Source organism: Leptodactylus fuscus, chromosome 10 (genome assembly GCF_031893055.1).
Source record: "Leptodactylus fuscus isolate aLepFus1 chromosome 10, aLepFus1.hap2, whole genome shotgun sequence".
Classification (NCBI taxonomy): Eukaryota; Metazoa; Chordata; class Amphibia; order Anura; family Leptodactylidae; genus Leptodactylus; species Leptodactylus fuscus.
Genome location: NC_134274.1, coordinates 4,753,542 through 4,774,756, shown reverse-complemented (window position 1 = coordinate 4,774,756; position 21,215 = coordinate 4,753,542). Strand labels below are relative to the sequence as shown.

General features: G+C 44.0%; 1 protein-coding gene across 1 annotated transcript in view; it reads left to right on the top strand.

Moving 5' to 3' along the window:
* The window catches only part of SORCS3 (sortilin related VPS10 domain containing receptor 3), a 329,278-nt gene that overhangs the window by 238,476 nt on the left and 69,587 nt on the right, over positions 1-21,215 (top strand). The window contains exons 7-11 of the mRNA XM_075287996.1: positions 3,846-3,964; positions 18,509-18,598; positions 18,715-18,894; positions 19,239-19,385; positions 19,911-20,013. Coding sequence (XP_075144097.1) covers positions 3,846-3,964; positions 18,509-18,598; positions 18,715-18,894; positions 19,239-19,385; positions 19,911-20,013 — 639 coding nt within the window. The remainder of the gene's footprint in view (positions 1-3,845; positions 3,965-18,508; positions 18,599-18,714; positions 18,895-19,238; positions 19,386-19,910; positions 20,014-21,215) is intronic.

Genomic DNA, 21,215 nt, shown 5'->3' with positions numbered 1-21,215 from the left:
ATCAGAACCAGCATATCACCCCAGCCCTGCAGATAGATAGGTTACTGTCACCCGAACCAGCATATCCCCCAGCCCTGCAGATAGATAGGTTACTGTCACCAGAACCAGCATGTCACCCCAGCCCTGCAGATAGATAGGTTACTGTCACCAGACACAGCATATCACCCCAGCCCTGCAGATAGATAGGTTACTGTCACCAGAACCAGCATATCACCCCAGCCCTGCAGATAGATAGGTTACTGTCACCCGAACCAGCATATCCCCCAGCCCTGCAGATAGATAGGTTACTGTCACCCGAACCAGCATATCCCCCAGCCCTGCAGATAGATAGGTTACTGTCACCAGAACCAGCATGTCACCCAGTCCTGCAGATAGATAGGTTACTGTCACCAGAACCAGCATATCACCCCAGCCCTGCAGATAGATAGGTTACTGTCACCAGACCCAGCATATCACCCCAGCCCTGCAGATAGATAGGTTACTGTCACCAGACCCAGCATATCACCCCAGCCCTGCAGATAGATAGGTTACTGTCACCAGACCCAGCATATCACCCCAGCCCTGCAGATAGATAGGTTACTGTCACCAGACCCAGCATATCACCCCAGTCCTGCAGATAGATAGGTTACTGTCACCAGAACCAGCATATCACCCCAGCCCTGCAGATAGATAGGTTACTGTCACCAGACCCAGCATATCACCCCAGTCCTGCAGATAGATAGGTTACTGTCACCAGAACCAGCATATCACCCCAGCCCTGCAGATAGATAGGTTACTGTCACCAGACCCAGCATATCACCCCAGTCCTGCAGATAGATAGGTTACTGTCACCAGAACCAGCATATCACCCCAGCGCTGCAGATAGATAGGTTACTGTCACCAGAACCAGCATATCACCCCAGCGCTGCAGATAGATAGGTTACTGTCACCAGACCCAGCATATCACCCAGCCCTGCAGATAGATAGGTTACTGTCACCAGAACCAGCATATCACCCCAGCGCTGCAGATAGATAGGTTACTGTCACCAGAACCAGCATATCACCCCAGCCCTGCAGATAGATAGGTTACTGTCACCAGACCCAGCATATCACCCAGCCCTGCAGATAGATAGGTTACTGTCACCAGAACCAGCATATCACCCCAGTCGTCCTGCAGATAGATAGGTTACTGTCACCAGAACCAGCATATCACCCCAGCCCTGCAGATAGATAGGTTACTGTCACCAGAACCAGCATATCACCCCAGCCCTGCAGATAGATAGGTTACAGTCACCAGACCCAGCATATCACCCCAGCCCTGCAGATAGATAGGTTACTGTCACCAGACCCAGCATATCACCCCAGCCCTGCAGATAGATAGGTTACTGTCACCAGACCCAGCATATCACCCCAGTCCTGCAGATAGATAGGTTACTGTCACCAGAACCAGCATATCACCCCAGCCCTGCAGATAGATAGGTTACTGTCACCAGACCCAGCATATCACCCCAGTCCTGCAGATAGATAGGTTACTGTCACCAGAACCAGCATATCACCCCAGCCCTGCAGATAGATAGGTTACTGTCACCAGACCCAGCATATCACCCCAGTCCTGCAGATAGATAGGTTACTGTCACCAGAACCAGCATATCACCCCAGCGCTGCAGATAGATAGGTTACTGTCACCAGAACCAGCATATCACCCCAGCGCTGCAGATAGATAGGTTACTGTCACCAGACCCAGCATATCACCCAGCCCTGCAGATAGATAGGTTACTGTCACCAGAACCAGCATATCACCCCAGCGCTGCAGATAGATAGGTTACTGTCACCAGAACCAGCATATCACCCCAGCCCTGCAGATAGATAGGTTACTGTCACCAGACCCAGCATATCACCCAGCCCTGCAGATAGATAGGTTACTGTCACCAGAACCAGCATATCACCCCAGTCGTCCTGCAGATAGATAGGTTACTGTCACCAGAACCAGCATATCACCCCAGCCCTGCAGATAGATAGGTTACTGTCACCAGAACCAGCATATCACCCCAGCCCTGCAGATAGATAGGTTACAGTCACCAGAACCAGCATATCCCCCCAGCCCTGCAGATAGATAGGTTACTGTCACCAGAACCAGTATATCACCCCAGCCCTGCAGATAGATAGGTTACTGTCACCATAACCAGCATATCACCCCAGTCCTGCAGATAGATAGGTTACTGTCACCAGAACCAGCATATCACCCCAGTCCTGCAGATAGATAGGTTACTGTCACCAGAACCAGTATATCACCCCAGCCCTGCAGATAGATAGGTTACTGTCACCAGACCCAGCATATCACCCCAGCCCTGCAGATAGATAGGTTACTGTCACCAGACCCAGCATATCACCCCAGTCCTGCAGATAGATAGGTTACTGTCACCAGAACCAGTATATCACCCCAGCCCTGCAGATAGATAGGTTACTGTCACCAGAACCGGCATATCACCCCAGCCCTGCAGTTAGATAGGTTATCCTTGGAAATTTCAATAACTTCACCTTCCCTAGCCTTGAGGACATGGGGCCCGCTGACGTACCTTTCTGGGTTTTGTTCCTTTCTTTGTAAGACTTTACAGCTTTCACTTCCATGTAATTAAAATAATAATAAAAAGCTCAATCTTTGTATTTTCTGTAGCGACGCTTTTCTGATATTGTCCATATGAGGCCAATTCATTGTGTTGGAGCCACTTGTGAGTTATTAAAATCTTAAGTGCGAGCAGACACATCCCGGTTATTGGCGTCACCTCATCAGTCTAGACGGTTATATAGAGTCTATGTGATATCTGGATCTGGAGATAGAATAGACATGAGACTGTATAGTGCCTGACCCCCTATGGTCGCACATAACATCCCTGTGGTCCTCTGGTTGGAGGTCTCCATGTGCCACCCTGAGATCACCCCTTTAATATCAGCCATGTTTGCTGGGACAAGAAAGATTGCTACTATTAACAACATAACATTGTATTTTATCGATATATGTCCTGATCTTATCAAATGTCTTTGCCTTTTGCGCCCTATTACAATGTATTCAGTCCTATAGGAAGCTTATAGGTGCTAGGAGGACTCATGGCTGTAAAGGGTTAATGGATGACGCAAATGTTCTGATCTAGAAGGTTATTAAACTCATAATCTGAAATTTAACAAAACCTTCATCCAGGAGAACATTGTGACGTTTAGGATGGAGGTAACAACCAGATCAATTCATCAAGTTTCCATAAGACAATGAGAGCTTGTAGCCTTGTCGCTGACTAATCTGAGATCAATGTCCAAGGTGGATGAATAAAATAATACAAAACGTACCGCACGGCGTCCAGGACTTACCGCCACCTCCTACCCAACAGGCCTGAGACCGACCTTACCGTGTTCCTGGGCACGCTGCTGCTCGGCGCTGTGCAGTTAATAGTAAAAGTGTAACATTGTATCAAGAATTGGTTACAAGTTTCCTTCCGTTTTGTGTTTGCAACTGTCCTGCCGACCTGTGGGTCTTTATGGCAACAGACAACAAACCTTGTGTAGTCTGAACCGGATTAGTTGAGACACTCCCCTTCTTCTTTGGGGTAGATAGAAATAGATATACCAGGAGACGGATAGAAACCGTACACACAAATATTATTATTTAATTAAGACTAATTGCAAAGTTGATTTCCTTTTACGGTAGATATATCAGAGCAATGGAACGGTGTAAGGTTGAACACGGCGCGGAGTATAGGATGGCCACTGCGCCCCCTATAGACACTTCTCCGCTTCTGCGCCCATGTCTGTAACGTTAATGAATGTTTTTGGTGACGCTGAGCCTTATGTGTTGCCTTTTTCCCCCCTCTTGATAGATGCTCATTACATAACCTGCCGAATCCAAGAATGCGCGGAGACAACCCGGAGTGGCCCTTTTTCTCGCTTTATCGATACCAATTCCTTGGTGGTCCAAGACGAATACGTTTTTATCCAGGTAAGAGCCTCATTAAATAGCCCATTACATAGTGACCTCCGCGAGCCCTGACACTCCCCGTCTCCCCACGACATGGATGTAATCGCTAGAGAGGAACATTTTCTGAGTCTTAATGTTCTTGTAGGAGGAGAAGTAAGATGTGGGGTGAGAGAAATAAAGTATGTGTTCTTCGGCTGTGCCGGGTGACATCATGGCTTCTTAGATACAAAAAGCTTCAGTAAATCTTACCTCCCTCCAGCAGAGGCAGCCGCTCTCCTCCGCACCACGCAGCCCCCTCCCCCCACACACTTAGACGTTGCCACATTTGTCAATAGAATCTTTAGAATTTTTGTATTTTTCAATGTTTTTTCTTTACATGTTATTTTCTTTCAACGAGGATTTAGAGACAGGAAAATTCAATAAAGTTGACAGCTCAATTCTACCGTTTAAGAGTCGGTGTCTATCGGGGGCAGACATCTTCTGTTCTCACATAGGTGCCTTAATATTAAAAATAATTTGATATCAGATATACGGCTGATCGTCTGACAGTGCAGAAGTTGGATTATGAAAGGATGCAATGGATATGCTGCGGCCGGATCTGAAACTCGCAGTGATGTCATGGGATATGAAGTTTAAAGGGATGGTTACTTTTTTATTATACAATGTTGCTGTTGGATATGGGGGCGAGGTTTGGTATGGGTGTTGGATATTGGTTTGAGTTTTGAATAGTAGTGATATGGCTATAGAATATAACGCTGGGTATTGGATATAGGTTTTGGGTCATGGTTTGAAATATGGATCTTGGTGAAAGGCGAGGGGGTTGGACAAGGATTCTGGATAATGGTGCTGCACTATCATTATGTCATCAGAGTCAAGATCCTGGAGAAGTTACAGTTCTGTGGATATCCTCCGTCTGTTCTACTGGATGTAACTGGTGGAGAGTGGATAAAAATGTAGGTTCTGCATGTAGGTTTGATGGATATTGGTGTTGGATATATTTGTAGGATAAGGGTGTTGGATATGACTGATAGATATTGGTGTTGGGTATATTTGTATTATAAGGGTGTTGGATATGACTGATGGATATTGGTGTTGGATATATTTGTAGGATAAGGGTGTTGGATATGACTGATGGATATTGGTGTTGGATAAATTTGTAGGATAAGCGTGTTGGATATAACTGATGGATATTGCTGTTGGATATATTTGTAGGATTAGGGTGTTGAATATGACTGATGAATATTGGTGTTGTGTACAGTATATTTGTAGGATAAGGGTGTTGGATATAACTGATGGATATAGGTGTTGGATATGCGTGTAGGATAAGGGTGTTGGATGCAATTTATGAATATTGGTGTTGCATATAGAATAAATGTGTTGGGTATGACTGATGGATATTGGTGTTGAATATAGAATGAATGTGTTGGGTATGACTGATGGATATTGGTATTGGATATATGAGTAGGATAAGGATGCTGGATACGACTTATAGATATTAGTGTAGAATTTGAGTATAGGAGAATGGTGTTGGATATGACTGATGGATATTGGTGTTGAATATATTTGTGGGATAAGGGTGTAGGATACGACTTATAGATATTGGTGTAGAATTTGAGTATAGGATAATGGTGTTGGATATGACTGATGGATATCAATATTGGATATGAGGGTAGGATTTAGATTTTGGACATTTTAGAACATTGGATATGGATGTAATATATGGGTATTGAATATGGGTGAGGGATATGGTTGGGTTTACCTTATTCGAGGCTGGCGATACCACAGTTCTATGAATGTTCTTCAAGGATGATTTCTGACTTTCTTGATGTGTCATCTTCACATCCTTGGAATAATTTTGTCAGTCGGTCACACATGGGAAGATAATCCAGGGATGCTGGAGTAGTGTATTGCTGGGAAATTGAACGGACTTAAACTTTTTTTCTAGCTTGTATTATGTGCAGGAAATATCCAGTATATATCCCGTCTGCCGACACAACACTACAATGACCTTCAATCTGTTGGTTCTACGTTAAGTGGACAAGTTTATAAGTGGAAGATACTGAATGAAGCCATGACATAAACTCACTATCCCATAACTGGACTAACACACGTTAGCTTTTCGAGGTTTCGTTTGATTTGGACTAGGTGCTGGTTCTGATCACATGACCCAGGGTTTGAACCAACCGAAACTACTGTGTTTGTTGCCTGCAGAACCCCTTGAGTAATGGTAACCTATTAGATATCGTCTCAAGTCCCTATACCCATTTACTTAAGGACAAAAGAGGACAGGGCCGCGACTACACAGAACATGGTGAGACGGCCACAGGAGACGAGGAACAAAAGTAATGGCAGAAAAAAGTTTCACCGAATCATCACAAAAATAAAACGTTGACCATGTTATTATTTTTTTCATCTAATACGTGTCAGAAATCAAGTAGAATGTTTTTGATCCCTGGACTTCAGAATACTTTTTTTTTTTCATTTTGTTACTCAAAGCATCGCTGCGCGGCTCGGTAGCCACAGTGATCAAAGTGCAAAAATCGGAGATGAAAGACGACATGACCTTGTATTTCCCGCGGTTTGCACCACTGTGCGCGTTCCCTCTCATCCCAACGTCTCTGCAGTCAGAAGTAATCGCCACCGTCGTGTTCCTGGGGAATTGCTGCACTGCGCCCAAATTCTCATGGAAACATTTCACAGGGGAAGGGAACTGATTCTAGTGATAGTTTTGCATTTATTGATTCAGACCCAGGGGGAGATCAGAAGGGAAAGTTATCCGAAAGGCCGAATTCAAATGGCCAAAAACTCAGAAATAAGCAATATCCTTCACCGATATCATTCAACCGCGTGTCTAGGAAAAGTAATTACCCCCTCCGCTTATTTTAGTGTTTATTCTGGAATAACAGCCTGTACGTTCAGAGCGTTATTTATATTCATTACCAGATAGAATTTACTCACTGTAACCTAACCCCCTCTACTCCCCTCCCCTTTTCTTTCCTTCTCTTTTCTCCTTTAATTTCCTTCTCTTATCCTCAACTTCTCCTCTCCTCCAGGGATATGGTGGGATTTACTTTTGATCAGTTACCTTATTCAAGGCTACTCTTCCTTTCCTTCCCTCTCTTCCCTTCTCTTCTCCTGTCCACTCCTCCCTTCTCTTTCTATCTTCTCTTCTCTTCTCTCCTCTCCTCCCTTCCCTTCTACACTCCACTTCACTCAACTCCTCCCCTTTCATTCCATCTCCTTTCCTCTTCTCTCCTCTCCTCTCCTTCTTCTCTCCTTCTTTTCTCTTCTCCTTCTTCTCTCCTCTCCTTTCCTCTCCTTCTTCTCTCCTCTCCTTCTTCTCTCCTCTCCTTCTTCTCTTCTCTCCTCTCCTCCTTCTCTCCTCTCCTTCTTCTCTCCTCTCCTTTCCTCTCCTTCTTCTCTCCTCTCCTTCTTCTCTTCTCTCCTCTCCTTCTTCTCTCCTCTCTTTCTCCTCTCCTCTCCTTCTTCTCTCCTCTCTTATCCTTCTTCTCCTCTCCTTCTCTCCTCTCCTTTTTCTCTCCTCTTTTTCTTCTCTCCTCTCCTTCTTCTCTCCTCTCCTCTCCTTCTTCTCTCCTCTCTTTCTTCTCTCCTCTCCTTCTTCTCTCCTCTCCTCTCCTTCTCTCCTCTCCTTCTTCTCTCTTCTTCTCTCCTCTCCTTCTTCTCTCCTCTCCTCTCCTTCTTCTCTCCTCTTCTTCTTCTCTCCTCCCCTTCCTTCCCTTCTACGCTCCACTTCACTCAACTCCTCCCCTTCCATCCCATATCTTTTCCTCTCTTCTCCTCTCCTCTCTCTCCTCCCTTTTCCCTCTCTTTTCCACACCTCAATGGGCTGGTCAAGCTTATAGAGGCAGAGTAATGGTTCACAGAGTGTGTTTTTGGTGCACCCTGATATATTTGTGTCTGAAACCTATGCACCTATGTCACCATGAACTGCCAAAGGATTTCCAATGTGCTACTATTTGGGGGTCTCTAATATAGTGTCCATTCATTGTCTTCACACGTCTAAGCACATGTACACGAATGCTAACATGGATAGTGACACGGAGCACATGTATTATTTGTTGACAGAACTAATTATGAGGAGCGTCAGACGTTTTATTATAAATATGACATTTCGAGAACCCGCCGCAATGTACTTACACGGCGTCTGATTGATTGAATAATTAGAACGTCTCTCCAGACAGTATTTGTTATTTTTGTGACAAATCATTACTGTTTGGTAGGTGACAACAGCAAAACATCCCCGTTTGGTCTCATCTTGTGGAGGTGTGATACACAGTGATAATTGCTTTCCCCGGCTCGTATTGTTCATTTCGCCGCAAAATATTCATGGCGTTCTAAGCTCAGGGAGAATCAGACGCGACTCCTCTGTGAATAGTTCTGACACTTCTCAGACAATCGTAAAATAAGTCAGGGCAGAAAATTAAAAATGTAATAATTTGCCATTAAAAAAGAGAAGTAAAAACAAACACAAAAACATTCACCTTCAAAATATTAGATGGATATTAAGGGGATGCTCGGAGGATCTGACACAGTATTTGGCCCCAGAGTTCCACACGTGGCCGAAGACGTCTTAGGATTTACTATTTTAATACCTTGTGCACATAATGTAGACCTAGGCTGTTTACAAATGTTACAGGTTCCTTAACTTGAAGTCCCACTGTAAATTCATAGGTATCAATATGGAGTTGCTCCCCGTTTCTTCAACTTTCTACAAGATTTTGGAGGTGCTCATTCATCCAGAAGAACATTTGGGAGGTCAGACATTGATGTTGGATATGGAAAGGGCTCGGCTTCCCATCTCTGTTCTACTTCATTCCTTCGGTGGTAGGTTGGGTTAAGGTAAGGCCTCAAGTTCTCGGATGCTGAGCTGGCCCTACCATTGACTGGGGTCACGCTGGAACAAAAGATATATCTTTCCCAATGGAAGTGACAATTGTCTAAAATGTCTTGGTCTACTGAAGATTTCCATAGGGTAACCCCCTAAAAAACAACCTCATGGCATTGCCCCTCTTCCAAACTACCACTGGCTTGATGGAGTCAGGAAGGTAGTGTTCTCCTGGTGGTCACCAAATCCAGTATGGACATATTTCTACCACCTTGGTAGATAAAGAGATAAGTCCATCAGGTCTAACCTATAAACTTACCAAGTTGATCGAAAGAAGAATCCCCACAAGGCTAGATAGGTAAGTAATACTGGAGCTGACCAGTGGAGAAAGAAGCATTTTTCCCTAATAATATATATTACAAATGTTCTTATATTCACCTGAACTCTTAATGGATGGAAAGTTCTTTTATCATCGGAGGTTCACTTTATATCTAGGCAAACGATTTCCCCTTTCTATTCCTTTTTAAAATTCTTTGATAGACCTTCTAGGCTGTCGCCAGGCGGACACTGATGATGATCATGATGATGATGGATGACAAACCTGTTAAATCTTCGGCCAAATAGAAGCTCTGATTAATGGACGGAGAACTTTGAACATTGTGATCAATATTCTGCAGCGTGAATCGACAAATAGCCTTGCTCTGGGCTTTAATCTCGTATGGAATGTTACATTGTCATTTCTTCTTCTCTCAGAGCGAAATTCATAATTCTACGGATTGTTGGTCACGGCAGAACATTGCGGGGGACCAGACGGCTGGGAGAGTGTTAGGGATTGCAAAAACGTTGCAATTTCGCCAAAGTGGATGGGATTCCGGCAAATCGCTACATTGGACGTTAGGCTTAAAGGGGTTTTTGGATTCCATAAAACATGTCCCTTTATCTTTGATGCTCTGTTGGCTCAAGGACTTTAGCACATGTTGGTCGTCCAGTAGATCTTTCTTTGGATAACGTTTTCAGAAACCGAGGGGTAAGTATAGTGAAAACTCTACAATTCCGGAGTAAGGAAGTCAGTGACTGCCATGTAGGCGCTCATCCCCAACACCCACTAGGGTCACTTGTTCATAGGTATTGACCAGTGGCGTAACTAGGAATGGATGGGGCCCCGTGGCGAACTTTTGACATGGCCCCCCCCCAAACCGACATAGACGCCGGAGACCTCGATCGACACCCTCCTCTGCACTCTATTATGTCCCTTAGTAAGCCCTGCACACAGTATTATGTCCATTAGTGGCCCCTGCACACAGTATTATGTCCATTAGTGGCCCCTGCACACAGTATTATGTCCATTAGTGGCCCCTGCACACAGTATTATGTCCCATAGTGGCCCCTGTGCACAGTATTATCCTCCATAGTAGCCCCTGCACACAGTATTATCCCCCATAGCGGCCCCTGTGCACAGTATTATGTCCATTAGTGGCACCTGCACACATTATTATCCTCCATAGTGGCCCCTGCACACAGTATTATCCCCCATAGTGGCCCCTGCACACAGTATTATGTCCCCATAGTGGCCCCTGCACACAGTATTATGTCCAGGATCGGCAAGTAAATAGGGCCCGTAACAGCCAATTGAAAAAAAAAAAAAAAACGCAGCGGTAGCGGCTGTCACTGGGCCCCCTAATGGCCCGGGCCCTGTGGCAGCCGCCTCTGCTGCCTCTACGATAGTTATGCCCCTGGCATTGACTTATCAGTATATTTTTGGCATGGGAGGAACTGGAGTACCCAGAGGAAACCCTCCATACTGGCTGGAGGCATAAATGGGGTAGTATTCAATCCAAATTATAGAGAAGGACAATGGCGGACCACCACGAGAGCAGAGATCCAGCAGCGAAATGTGGCCCAAAAAATTTCCAAAAATCTAAAATTTCTGTAAATTTCCCTATAGAAATATATTCTTCTGAACCTAAATATTCTCCCAATTTTTATTTTACCATCTGTTAAGACAATGAACTCTCTATCCATCATCTCCATTGGTCACACGGCTATGCTGAAGCTTAGTCCCAATTGGAATAATTCGGCCGAGCTGCCATACCAAACTCAGCCACTATACAATGTATGGCGCTGTGCATGGTTTATGGTAAGGAGTCCACTCCAATCAATATCATAGTCCCAGATAACCCCTTTAAGTCTCTCCCGTGTCCTAAATGTCACTATTTACTATACACTATTTCTTGGAGCTCTCTTGAGGTCTCGAGTTTTCATCTTCAATGTCCCACTCTCTGTTCTTAAGATGAGTCTTAAGAACTAGACATAAATTTTTTGTACTAATACCCTGCTGCATTTTAATGTCCGTCCGTCTCCTGCTCCTCATTTTTTTTCTTTTTTAATTCTGAGAAGCCGAGGGTTCTTAGGAGAAATCAATCCACACAATTTATTTTTAACTTCTAACTTCTTAGCTTCCATTGATTTTATCTCGGCGATCAATGGCTGAAAGAACAACTCATCAGAGCGAGCGTTGGGCTGATCCAAAGACTCTATCGAGCCAAACATTAAAAGCTTATTATAAAGCGAATAGTATGAAGATGTTTAATGATCAGCTTGATCAAACTGGTTATAAAAGTAAGTAATATCCAGTTATCCATGGAGCGCGGGTGCCGGACCTTGTTTGCTGGGATGTCTTCATTGTGGACTTTTGAAGGTTTAGGCCAGTCCATTGGACGGTTCTTCAGGAAATCTTCCAGTGGTCAGTACAATAGGAGAACAGCAAATCACTCCCGTTCCCTCGTTCAACGAGAACTTGTCTGCGTCAGGGAAAATTATTCACTTGACTGCTTTATTTGTCAGTTGAAATGACTTTTCTTTGCTTGGCATCTCCTTTCCCATCCATGCCAGCTCATTGTAACGGGAGACACTTGTCTTTGTCCTTACATGGTTCAAACATTCACCAAGTTGCAGATTTGTGCCCTCTGCGGATGGAAAAGAACAGAAATCTGAATATATAAGAACATGGCTAGATAGAAGCACAAGAAAAGTTTACACACCTGAGCGGCCAGGTGCCTTCCCGAACCGAGCTGGTTTTCACCAGAGCCTCTGATGGTGGAGTTGACCAGAGTAACAGCAGCCCAGAGACCACAGGACGCACAGCACCCTACAAGTCACAGCAGGCCCAGAAAGCCGAAACCACTTGCCTGAGAACATGCATAGGTTGCAGGAGGATCAGAAGCAGGAGAGGGTGCAGTAGCAAACAGGATCCAGGTGGTGGCAGAAGGCATATTCATGTAGTCAGCAATAGGAGGTAGTGCAGTACAGAAGGGTAAGACAGAAGAGTAGTCAGCAGGCGGTGTCAGTAGCAGGAGGTCAAGGTGTTACCAAAATGGACATCAGCGAGGAGTGGTCTTAAAGGCTAGCAGTCAGAGGAAAACACCCAGAAGAACACTGACTAGCCAGCAGTGAAAGAGCGGCAGAAATGCAGAGATATAGGTTCGGGGTTAACCCCTTGAGAAATGAATGTGCAGGAACATGTGACCACCTGAGCGACACCTCCCAGCGCAACCGCAGAGGAGCCAGCTCCAGTCATAAGACCAGGACTCCGTGTTCCTTCCGTATGCTGACATTGTGGGTAGGTGCCAGACTAAGAGAAGGTGTAGGGTGCCCCAAAAGAGGTGATTACTGATAACTGTACTTACTACCCACTCCCTGAGCCCATGCTTTGTGGGCTCGGGGCAAAGCCGTCATACTGTGTGGAACCTGCAGGCAAGATACTGCCATTATCCTTGGTAGGATCACTAAAGTAGAGCAATATACTGTGTCGGGGAATTAAGGGGACATTATAGTATCTCTCCTCTCAAAATGGCTCCCCAAGGAACCCTCCTCCAGAAAATTCTGCATATACCCCTATATGTGTACACTGAATGGAAACAGTGTTACAATGCATAGGTGAAGGTGTTTCCATAAAGCAGATCCTTGTTTTTTCTCCGTATTGTCTTGCACCAGTCATATATTCTTCAGTTGATTCGGTCATTTAAGATAATGATTTTCAATGTTTCACAAGGTTCCTGGCGTGGCAGCAGATGCATCTTCGCCGTATTAAATCAAGACAAAGCAAGCCTATAAATGTATTGCTTTTCCCCTCGGAGACAACTGCAAATTTGATTGCTAGTTTTAAGATTCACCTCTAAACTGCCGAGAAGCCATCGCTCATTGGTTATCCAAGGAACAACGTTCTGACTGTGTCTGCCCGCACTTGAAAAGCGGAGATAAAACAGCTCAGAAACTGTGACAGAATAATCTTGGAAAGACAGATGTGTGTAATGGCAAACAGATTTGTCCAGAAAGATTCATTCCCCTTGGCCTGAGGCCCAATTAAACCCGTAAAAGCGAAATTCCAGAAAATTAGATTAATGAGAAAGTCATTAGCAAGCGAAAAGCTAGATAATTTTGCAAGAACACGACTGATGATCACAGAGCAAATAATTGGATGACATTCATTAAATCTGCACTAAAACACAGGATTTAGTCGAAAAGCCATACTAATCCCAGGATTTACAATTTTGGCTACTTTTCCTTAAATTGTATTTTTAATCGAAATGCATTAATATGGCCGCTCACATTATCTTTATTACAATACTGTGACGGTGAGGAGCGGATCGCGTGGCTGGGGATCGACAAATACTTGCAATGATGTAGAAAAGGACACCAGGTGCAACAAAGAAGGGGGGGAAGCTTTCCAAGGACTTGGGTCTTCAATTGCGTAAGACTTCTAAGTGAAATTGATACAGTGGAAGATTTTATGGGATATTTTGGATATAGGCAAGGTTACCCCTGCTTTACTGGGGTCCTGATCCAACCAAGACCAATACTTGCATGAAGCTTGCATGGTCTCCGCATAATTTGGTGAGTTCTAAATGGATTCCTATAAAATTCTTGTTCTGTTTTTGAGACAGAGACATTGGATAGTCAGCACCATTGCTAGGCACTGACTTAATGGTGTCCATCTGTGTACAATGAAACATTCAGATTGTGGGTCAGACTCATCGATGAGGAGTCATCCAAGAGAACTGTAACCAATTGACAAATAAAAATACCCAGGGATCAGTAATCTAGCAAGAGAAGTCAAAGCTTACTGGACTCAAACTGACTAATGATCAAGTCTGATGATGTCATCGTGCTGCAATAATTATGTCATCACGTCAGAGTATGCGGACCCTCATACCTCAATATTAATAGTATCGGTTAAAGGTGAATGTGGAGTTTTTGCATGACCCTCTCTTACTCTACGAAGGATGAATATTTGTATCCAGTCCTATTGCATATTATTGACCAATGTAGTCAATAGCTGGCAACGTTTTTGTTAGCCTTGGACCAATAAAGATCACCACCCCATGACATGACCAAGGTTGCAGGTCTTAGCTTCTCTCTATGTGTACCAATTCCTGAATGTAACAGCCCCGAGAGCACCAACCTTGCTGAGTGTTTCAAGCCCCGAGACTCCATGCACCTACCTATAGCCTGACCTTCTGATACCTTCTTATCATGGCCACATGATGGATGTTTAGCTGCCAGCTGCATGACATGACCACCTATTACCAGTCCAACTTCTGTTGGGAATTGTCCTGATGACCATGACCTGGATGTCAAAGAGAGCTTGTCTACACCTCTTGTAGGGTTTAGGGAGATGACTTTCTGTTTGACTGTTCTCTGCCTCACCGTCATGTTGCTTCCGACAGGTCTTGTCTGCTCTACATCCCTATCTGGGAAGGGAACCACCATATAGATACAGTCTTGGACTAGAATGTATAGGGAATGTAACAGTTTTAAGCAAAAATAGGTCACAACTCAGGTTGTGGTTGGTTAAGGTGGATGGATGGTGGTTAAGGAAGACATCAAGGTTGGCAGTACTAAAACAGAAACACATGAAATAAGTTGAGTATCCAGTACAACACAAATGAAACCAAAATAACCCAGTTTCTCATGTCTTGAGGCTGATGAAATTTTTGGGTTCCATCTCTAATTTCTTGCTGGTTCCCCATTTCCGATGGTTTTGGTTAACTAGCACCTCATGATTTTGGACCCATAGCCGCCACTACTCTCTAGAAACACAAAAAAATCAAACTGGTCCAGTGGACATTTGAAACCTTCGGTAGATCCACCTTGGCCAGCCTTATATCTTTTGACACCATTGGACTCCTTCATTGCAAATTGTTAACGTAGCGATGGTCATGAAGAGGAGCAATGTCTTTTTTGCTAAATAATATGGAGGGTTCAAGTACCGATGGATTAACCTACAAAATGGCTGATAAGATTCATCGCAACATTGTATCTTTTTCAAGCAAGACACAAGGTGTCCATTCTCTACTTGGTTAAACTGTAACAAAATAGGAAGAATAAATGTTACGAGTTGTATCAAGAGTCTCACCAAGGTGTCATTGAGATCATTAACCAAGGCGATGAATTGCCCGGGGTCTACTGTATCTACATACGGAGGTTATCTTTGACCACTAGATTTGTTTCCATCTTTCTTAGATTTCTTTCTAACCTACAATCTTCCTTCCTTGACGTTTCTCCATTGTTTCGAGGTTCTAAGCCTCGCCATGACTTGTAGCCTTTGCTTAAGAGATTTTCTTTATGTCAAAACATGACCGTACATAATTACAGCTTGACGTGCCATATACATTAGCAAATGTGTTGGGAACCGGAGGGGTGAATAAGATTTATTGTGACATAAAGCCGACGAGGGAGCGTAACTCCGAGGCTTGACCTTGCGCTTTGTTGTACGAGGCAGAAGAGGATAAGAATACACAGACAAGGTCACTAAACACCCGGCGTATAATAATTCTTTGCTGATTCTTTTTGTCCTCGGGATTGGAACTAAAGATTTGTAGCATCTACATTAACTATCCTTCAGCTTGGAATGTGTTACAACGTGTACCTGCGATATTCCTTTGACACCTTAAAGAAACTGATTTTTTTTCCCTTTTTTTCTTACCTATAATGATAACTCACCGGGAATATTCTAGAAGTGTCATCTGTTTAACCCCCGCTCAGCTGTACACAGAGATTTTATATAAATTTGTGAGATTCAGTTTGTGCACAAAACTTTCAGTAAGTTTGGTCCACAGTGACGGTATTATTATTATACTGTGGGATTTATCATCAATGTACCCCCGGCCGTAGAGAGACCAGACTCTGCGGTGGGGGAGAATAATATACCTGGTAATAAAATTTGAACGGCCAGAACATTTTTGGGAGAATTCATAACCCATCTTGCTATGACCTGGTTCTTTAATCTCTAATCCTAAAGGGATCCTATCATAGAAGGAATAGCCTTAAGAAAGGCTATTCGTCTCCTACCCCATTGTCTTCTCCGCGCTGCCGTTCGCCTACAATTCTGGTTCTTGTCGGTATGCAAATGAAATCTCTCGCAGCACTGGGGGCAGGCCCCAGCACTCAAACAGCACTGGGGGCAGGCCCAATGCTGCAAGAGAACTCTCTCCAGCGCCACCTCCATCTTCATCATCTTCCTCCTCTTGTTTCAGCGGTGGATTGTAACTTCTAGGCATCTGGCATTGGGCAGAGCAGACTGCGCATGCCCACAGGCCACGAGAAATGGCCGCTTACAGTACTGTGAAAGCAAGATGACGCTCCCTGACGAAGATGGAGGCGGCACTGGAGAGAGTTCTCTTGCAGCATTGGGAACGCCACCAGTGCTGTTTGAGTGCTGGGGCCCGCCCCCAGTGCTGCGAGAGAACTCATTTGCATATCGACAAGAACCGGGATTGTAGGCGAACAGCGGCGTGGAGAAGACAACGAAAGGTAGGAGATGAATAGCCTTACTTAAGGCTCATAAAACTCATAAAAAAGGGGGTTTCTATGATAGGATCCTTTAAACTCTCTTTTCTGGGGACCTGATTCATGCGGTATAGACATGTGATCAGACTCCCCTGTACAGTGCAAAATGACATTATTATCATGTTATTACCCTATCTGTACTGGCTGCTCTTAGACCCTTCCCCTGGCACCAAACACATTATTTATCCCCATACATAAATAGCAGATAGAGATATCCTATAGAGAGATCTCATTGAGCATCAGTAACTCCATAAAAAGATTAGCTGTGTGCGCATACTATCTGTGAGTGCTGCATGCAGAGTATCGGTGTACAGTATCCTGAAATGAATCTTTGTCCTGATAGACTGAAGCTGCACCTTGCACAAATACATTGGCAGCCACTTTCAGAAAAAGGCAAGTAAGTGTATTTGCAAAGGGATCATCAAGTCTACATTAGATGAAGCCTATCAGAAGGGAATAGGAAGACCTAGAACACATATAATGCAGCAAATAAAACCGGTCTATGCAAGGCATATACAACAGCCTCCTTATTATTCTGTACGAGCCTGTGTTGCACCATATAGGAAAAAAAAGTGCTTTTATAAGGGGAAAGTTCTGTTTGGACCTTGGGATTAGGGCAATTTTGGGGGATGTTTCTATACCTTGGCGTTCTAGCATTTAGGGTATCTTTTTAATTTCCTGTATATTCTACACATGCACATAATAATGAATATGAACACATTGTAAAGTGGGTTTTTCTTGAATGCGTCATCGGTCCGAGGCCACGTAGTTACGTTAATGCTCCTATTAAAGGCTCCTACAGAGCCCTGTTATTGTCTTAGGACCCGACAACCTCCCTTTAAGGAGACGCTTATGACTTTTTTGGCACGAGCTCGCTCTGTACAGTATATTCCCTTATTAGTATTACTTCCTGCATCGAACCATCAAACTACAGAAACTTTTGTCTCCCCCACTAGCTCCACCTTCGATTTTGCGAGGCCGCTGCGGGCGTACGTTTCATATCGAGGATGCTTCATTCATCACAACCTTGAGTCTTTGCCAGTTCCTCCAAGTCATTCTTTTCCTCATTACAGCAGGTGTTATTGTTCTTTATTCGTCTTCTGTCAATATCATAGATAATACCTGTTTTCTCCCCTAAGCGACACAATATTACTGCGGAGCATGTTTCTCTTTTAATGGAATTGGATCCTGGCGGTCATGACACAAAGCAGCTGTTACCAGATATTCCCCTCTCCATCACTATGTGTCACCACCATCGCAACGTTTCTTCCTCTCTTTCCTTCCCCGTAGAGTCTAATAATCAAATCTCAGAGTCAGCGTCGTCTTTGGCCGGGCGGGCGGCCCCTTGTCCATTCCAGATGACCAATCTCTACGTCTTGTGTGGGCTCAGCGTTTCCCTTTTTTTCGCCTCTTGCTACAAATATATCAGTTTTATTGCGCGCCATTAAATCCCGAAGCCTCGGTGAGTTTAATGTGATATACAGTAAGAGTGTTATCAGACACAACACACTGAAATCTCCTTCAGAATTATACCAGATACTTAGTAAATCTCTGCAGACACCAGGAGAAAATACTTTCAAGTGTGGGGGTTGGTGGAAGCGCCAGGGAACATTTATACACCTATCTCTCCGGAACACGCCACGTTACATTTCCTATCCTTTCAATGCTCCGCGCAGAGGAATGGAAATATGTCAGATAAGATGAAGAGGAAGGGACTAAAGAGGGTTCCATTGTATCATCCCATGACCCCAACATTCTCCGCTCATGGGCTCCATGGAAGAATAGGAATGTTATTAAATATCCTTTTCATTCTCCAGAACGTCACTCCGATCATTGGAGCAAGGATATAATATAATCTTACGTCTTTCCAGGCAACCACCAGTGGTCGAGCCAGCTACTATGTGTCGTACAAGAGAGAATCCTTTGCTCAGATCAAACTACCAAAATATTCTCTTCCAAAGGTATAGTACATCATGTGATACAATGTGTCTACTAATAAAATGCACTGCTACAATGTATAGCGTGGATTAGCATTGCGTTGACCAGTGACGATCTTCTTCTTCTTCCATCATGGCAGGACATGCATATCATCAGTACAGATGAGAAACAAGTATTTGCTGCTGTTCAAGAATGGAACCAAAACGAGACCTACAACCTGTACATCTCAGACACGAGGGGCGTCTATTTCACCCTAGCCCTGGAAAATGTCAAGAGCAGCCGCGGCCTTGAAGGGAATATCGTCATTGACTTGTATGAGGTATTCAGTGAAGGTCATAAATGGGTGTAGAATTCTCCAAACCGACCCATGAGAGGTGCCGGGAGCGCTGATAGAGGCCTCACCTTGGCAGCTAGGGATGAACAAACCGGCTCATAAAAAAGTTGGGTTTTCAAAAATTTCTGAAATTCTAAACAGCTCCTTCTTACCTAAATTTTAATGATATAATGACACAATGTCTGCCAACAATAATAAAGAGTCCATACTATACGGCACTAGAGTAAAGACTGTAGATCCCGCACCCCCTGATCAATGTCTACATGGGTTACAAGATTGACGACTCTCTGGATCTTCTCATCTTTGGTTCCTCTTCTCTTTCTTCCTAGGTAGCTGGGATAAATGGAGTATTCTTGGCCAACAAAAAGGTTGATGAACGCGTGAAGACCTTTATCACCTACAACAAGGGTCGGGACTGGCGTCTGCTGCCGGCACCGGACACTGATCTCAAGGGAAATCCAATCAATTGTCTGCTGGTCAGTTCCATATCAATTGTACTACTGTTTCCAAAAGTGACCGTCTATAAATGTAGCCAAAGGGTTTCCCATGAACATGAACTATGTATATGAAAAGTGAAAGTTGAAGCTTTATAGATTCTCTCTGACCACCTTAGTGGTGATAGTCTTTCATGTTGATCGGTTGTCACTGATACGGCACGTGGTCGACATAGGACGACGTCTCCCACTGGGACCCCCATGTTAGCCATTACATAGAGCCACTGGAAAGAGTAGACTTTAGGGTTCACATGGAGTGCTAAGCTGATACGGATCTTTCAGGATCATTTTATACAGTGAACTCCCAACAATCCTAACATTTTGTAACAAATTTACCTTCATTTATTATTTTTGGCTACATTTGGTTTGACCAGTGGAAATCGTTAAGCTGCCGTTGTCTGATTCCTTATTTGTATCTTATTCTTGGTCTTACTACTTGGAATGCAGCTTACGATGATGGACATTGTAGGTTTAATTTCTTTGTTCTTGTTTTTTCTATGTCCCCAGCCCTTTTGCTCCCTGCATTTCCATTTGCAGATGTCTGAGAATCCCTATAACTCCGGCAGTATCTCCAGCAAAGCGTCTGCACCTTGGCTTATTGTTGCCTCAGGTAACTCTACAATAATCTGCTGTCTCGGAAATAGTTGCAATGGTTTGCTTCTATAAATGCTTATTATTGTAGGTCTCTCCTAAAGGAAGGGGTTTGTACTGATGGGATTATTTAGGATGTCCTGTGACGGTCCCAACTACTAGGGGAGAAGCTAATGGACACACAAGAAGAGAGTAGAGAAGAGTCTGAGCGTAGAGACTAAGTGAGACCTTTCCATCGTTTCCAGAATGGACTATACAAATTCTCTCCCGGTTTTGGTTAGAACATCATTACAAATGTACAGGGGTGCTCCAGGAACCATATGAAACTCAAAGATGCAGAGGTGGGTGCAAACCAAAAAAAAAGTCATACTCACTGGTCCTCATTGTACAGCTACAGTCCCAGTTCCTTCCCATACAAGACTCCCGTATGCCACAAGTTCCTCTCCAAGCAGTGGTGTGAACCTCTCCACCTCCGGCCCGACCTGGAACAGAAGCCGAAATATCAGACACGGTACAATGGAGCTCCAGGAATAGCTATGACTTCTGGTTATTGTTGTCTTACTCTCACCCCATGAGTTCCGTATGTTTCTTGGAGAAGCCCTTTCAGGGGATATTGGAGTGACAGACACATTTGACTCTGTATTACAACATCAGATTTCACTGTTTTCCACCTCGCCAGTCAGTCTTGGATTTGATGTATTGGGAAAGCGTCAAGGCTCGTGCAGAGACCGATGTGACATTTTGCGCAGTTAGTAGATGTCAGGACTTGTGCGATTTGAAGGCTTTTAGGGTGAAACATGTTTATACGTCTCCCGTTTTTTTGAAGCAGAAAAAAATACATTATTGGCAATGAAAAGAATGGGCGGCAGATGTCAGATTGTCAGCAGGTGCCGCACGTGCCGGGGACGCCATCTGGGCCACTTTGCTTTGTACTGCGGGAGTCTTTCTTCCACCTTTACAATTTGTGTAAACAATGTTTGGTTGAATATTAGAATAAATTCCTTCTCTGACCTTTCCTGACCTCTTCTGTTTTCCTTTCTGCTTTCTTCATCTGTTATTATTTTTTCTCATTTTTATCCCTCTTTTTGCTTCCTTACTTTTTGGTTTTGCTTCAAACTTCTCAGACTTTTCTGCCTCTTTTTGTTCCTCTTATTCTCTTTCTTCTACTTTGTCTTCTATCTTTTCTTACTCCTCCGCTACTTTATCTCTTCTGCAGTTCCT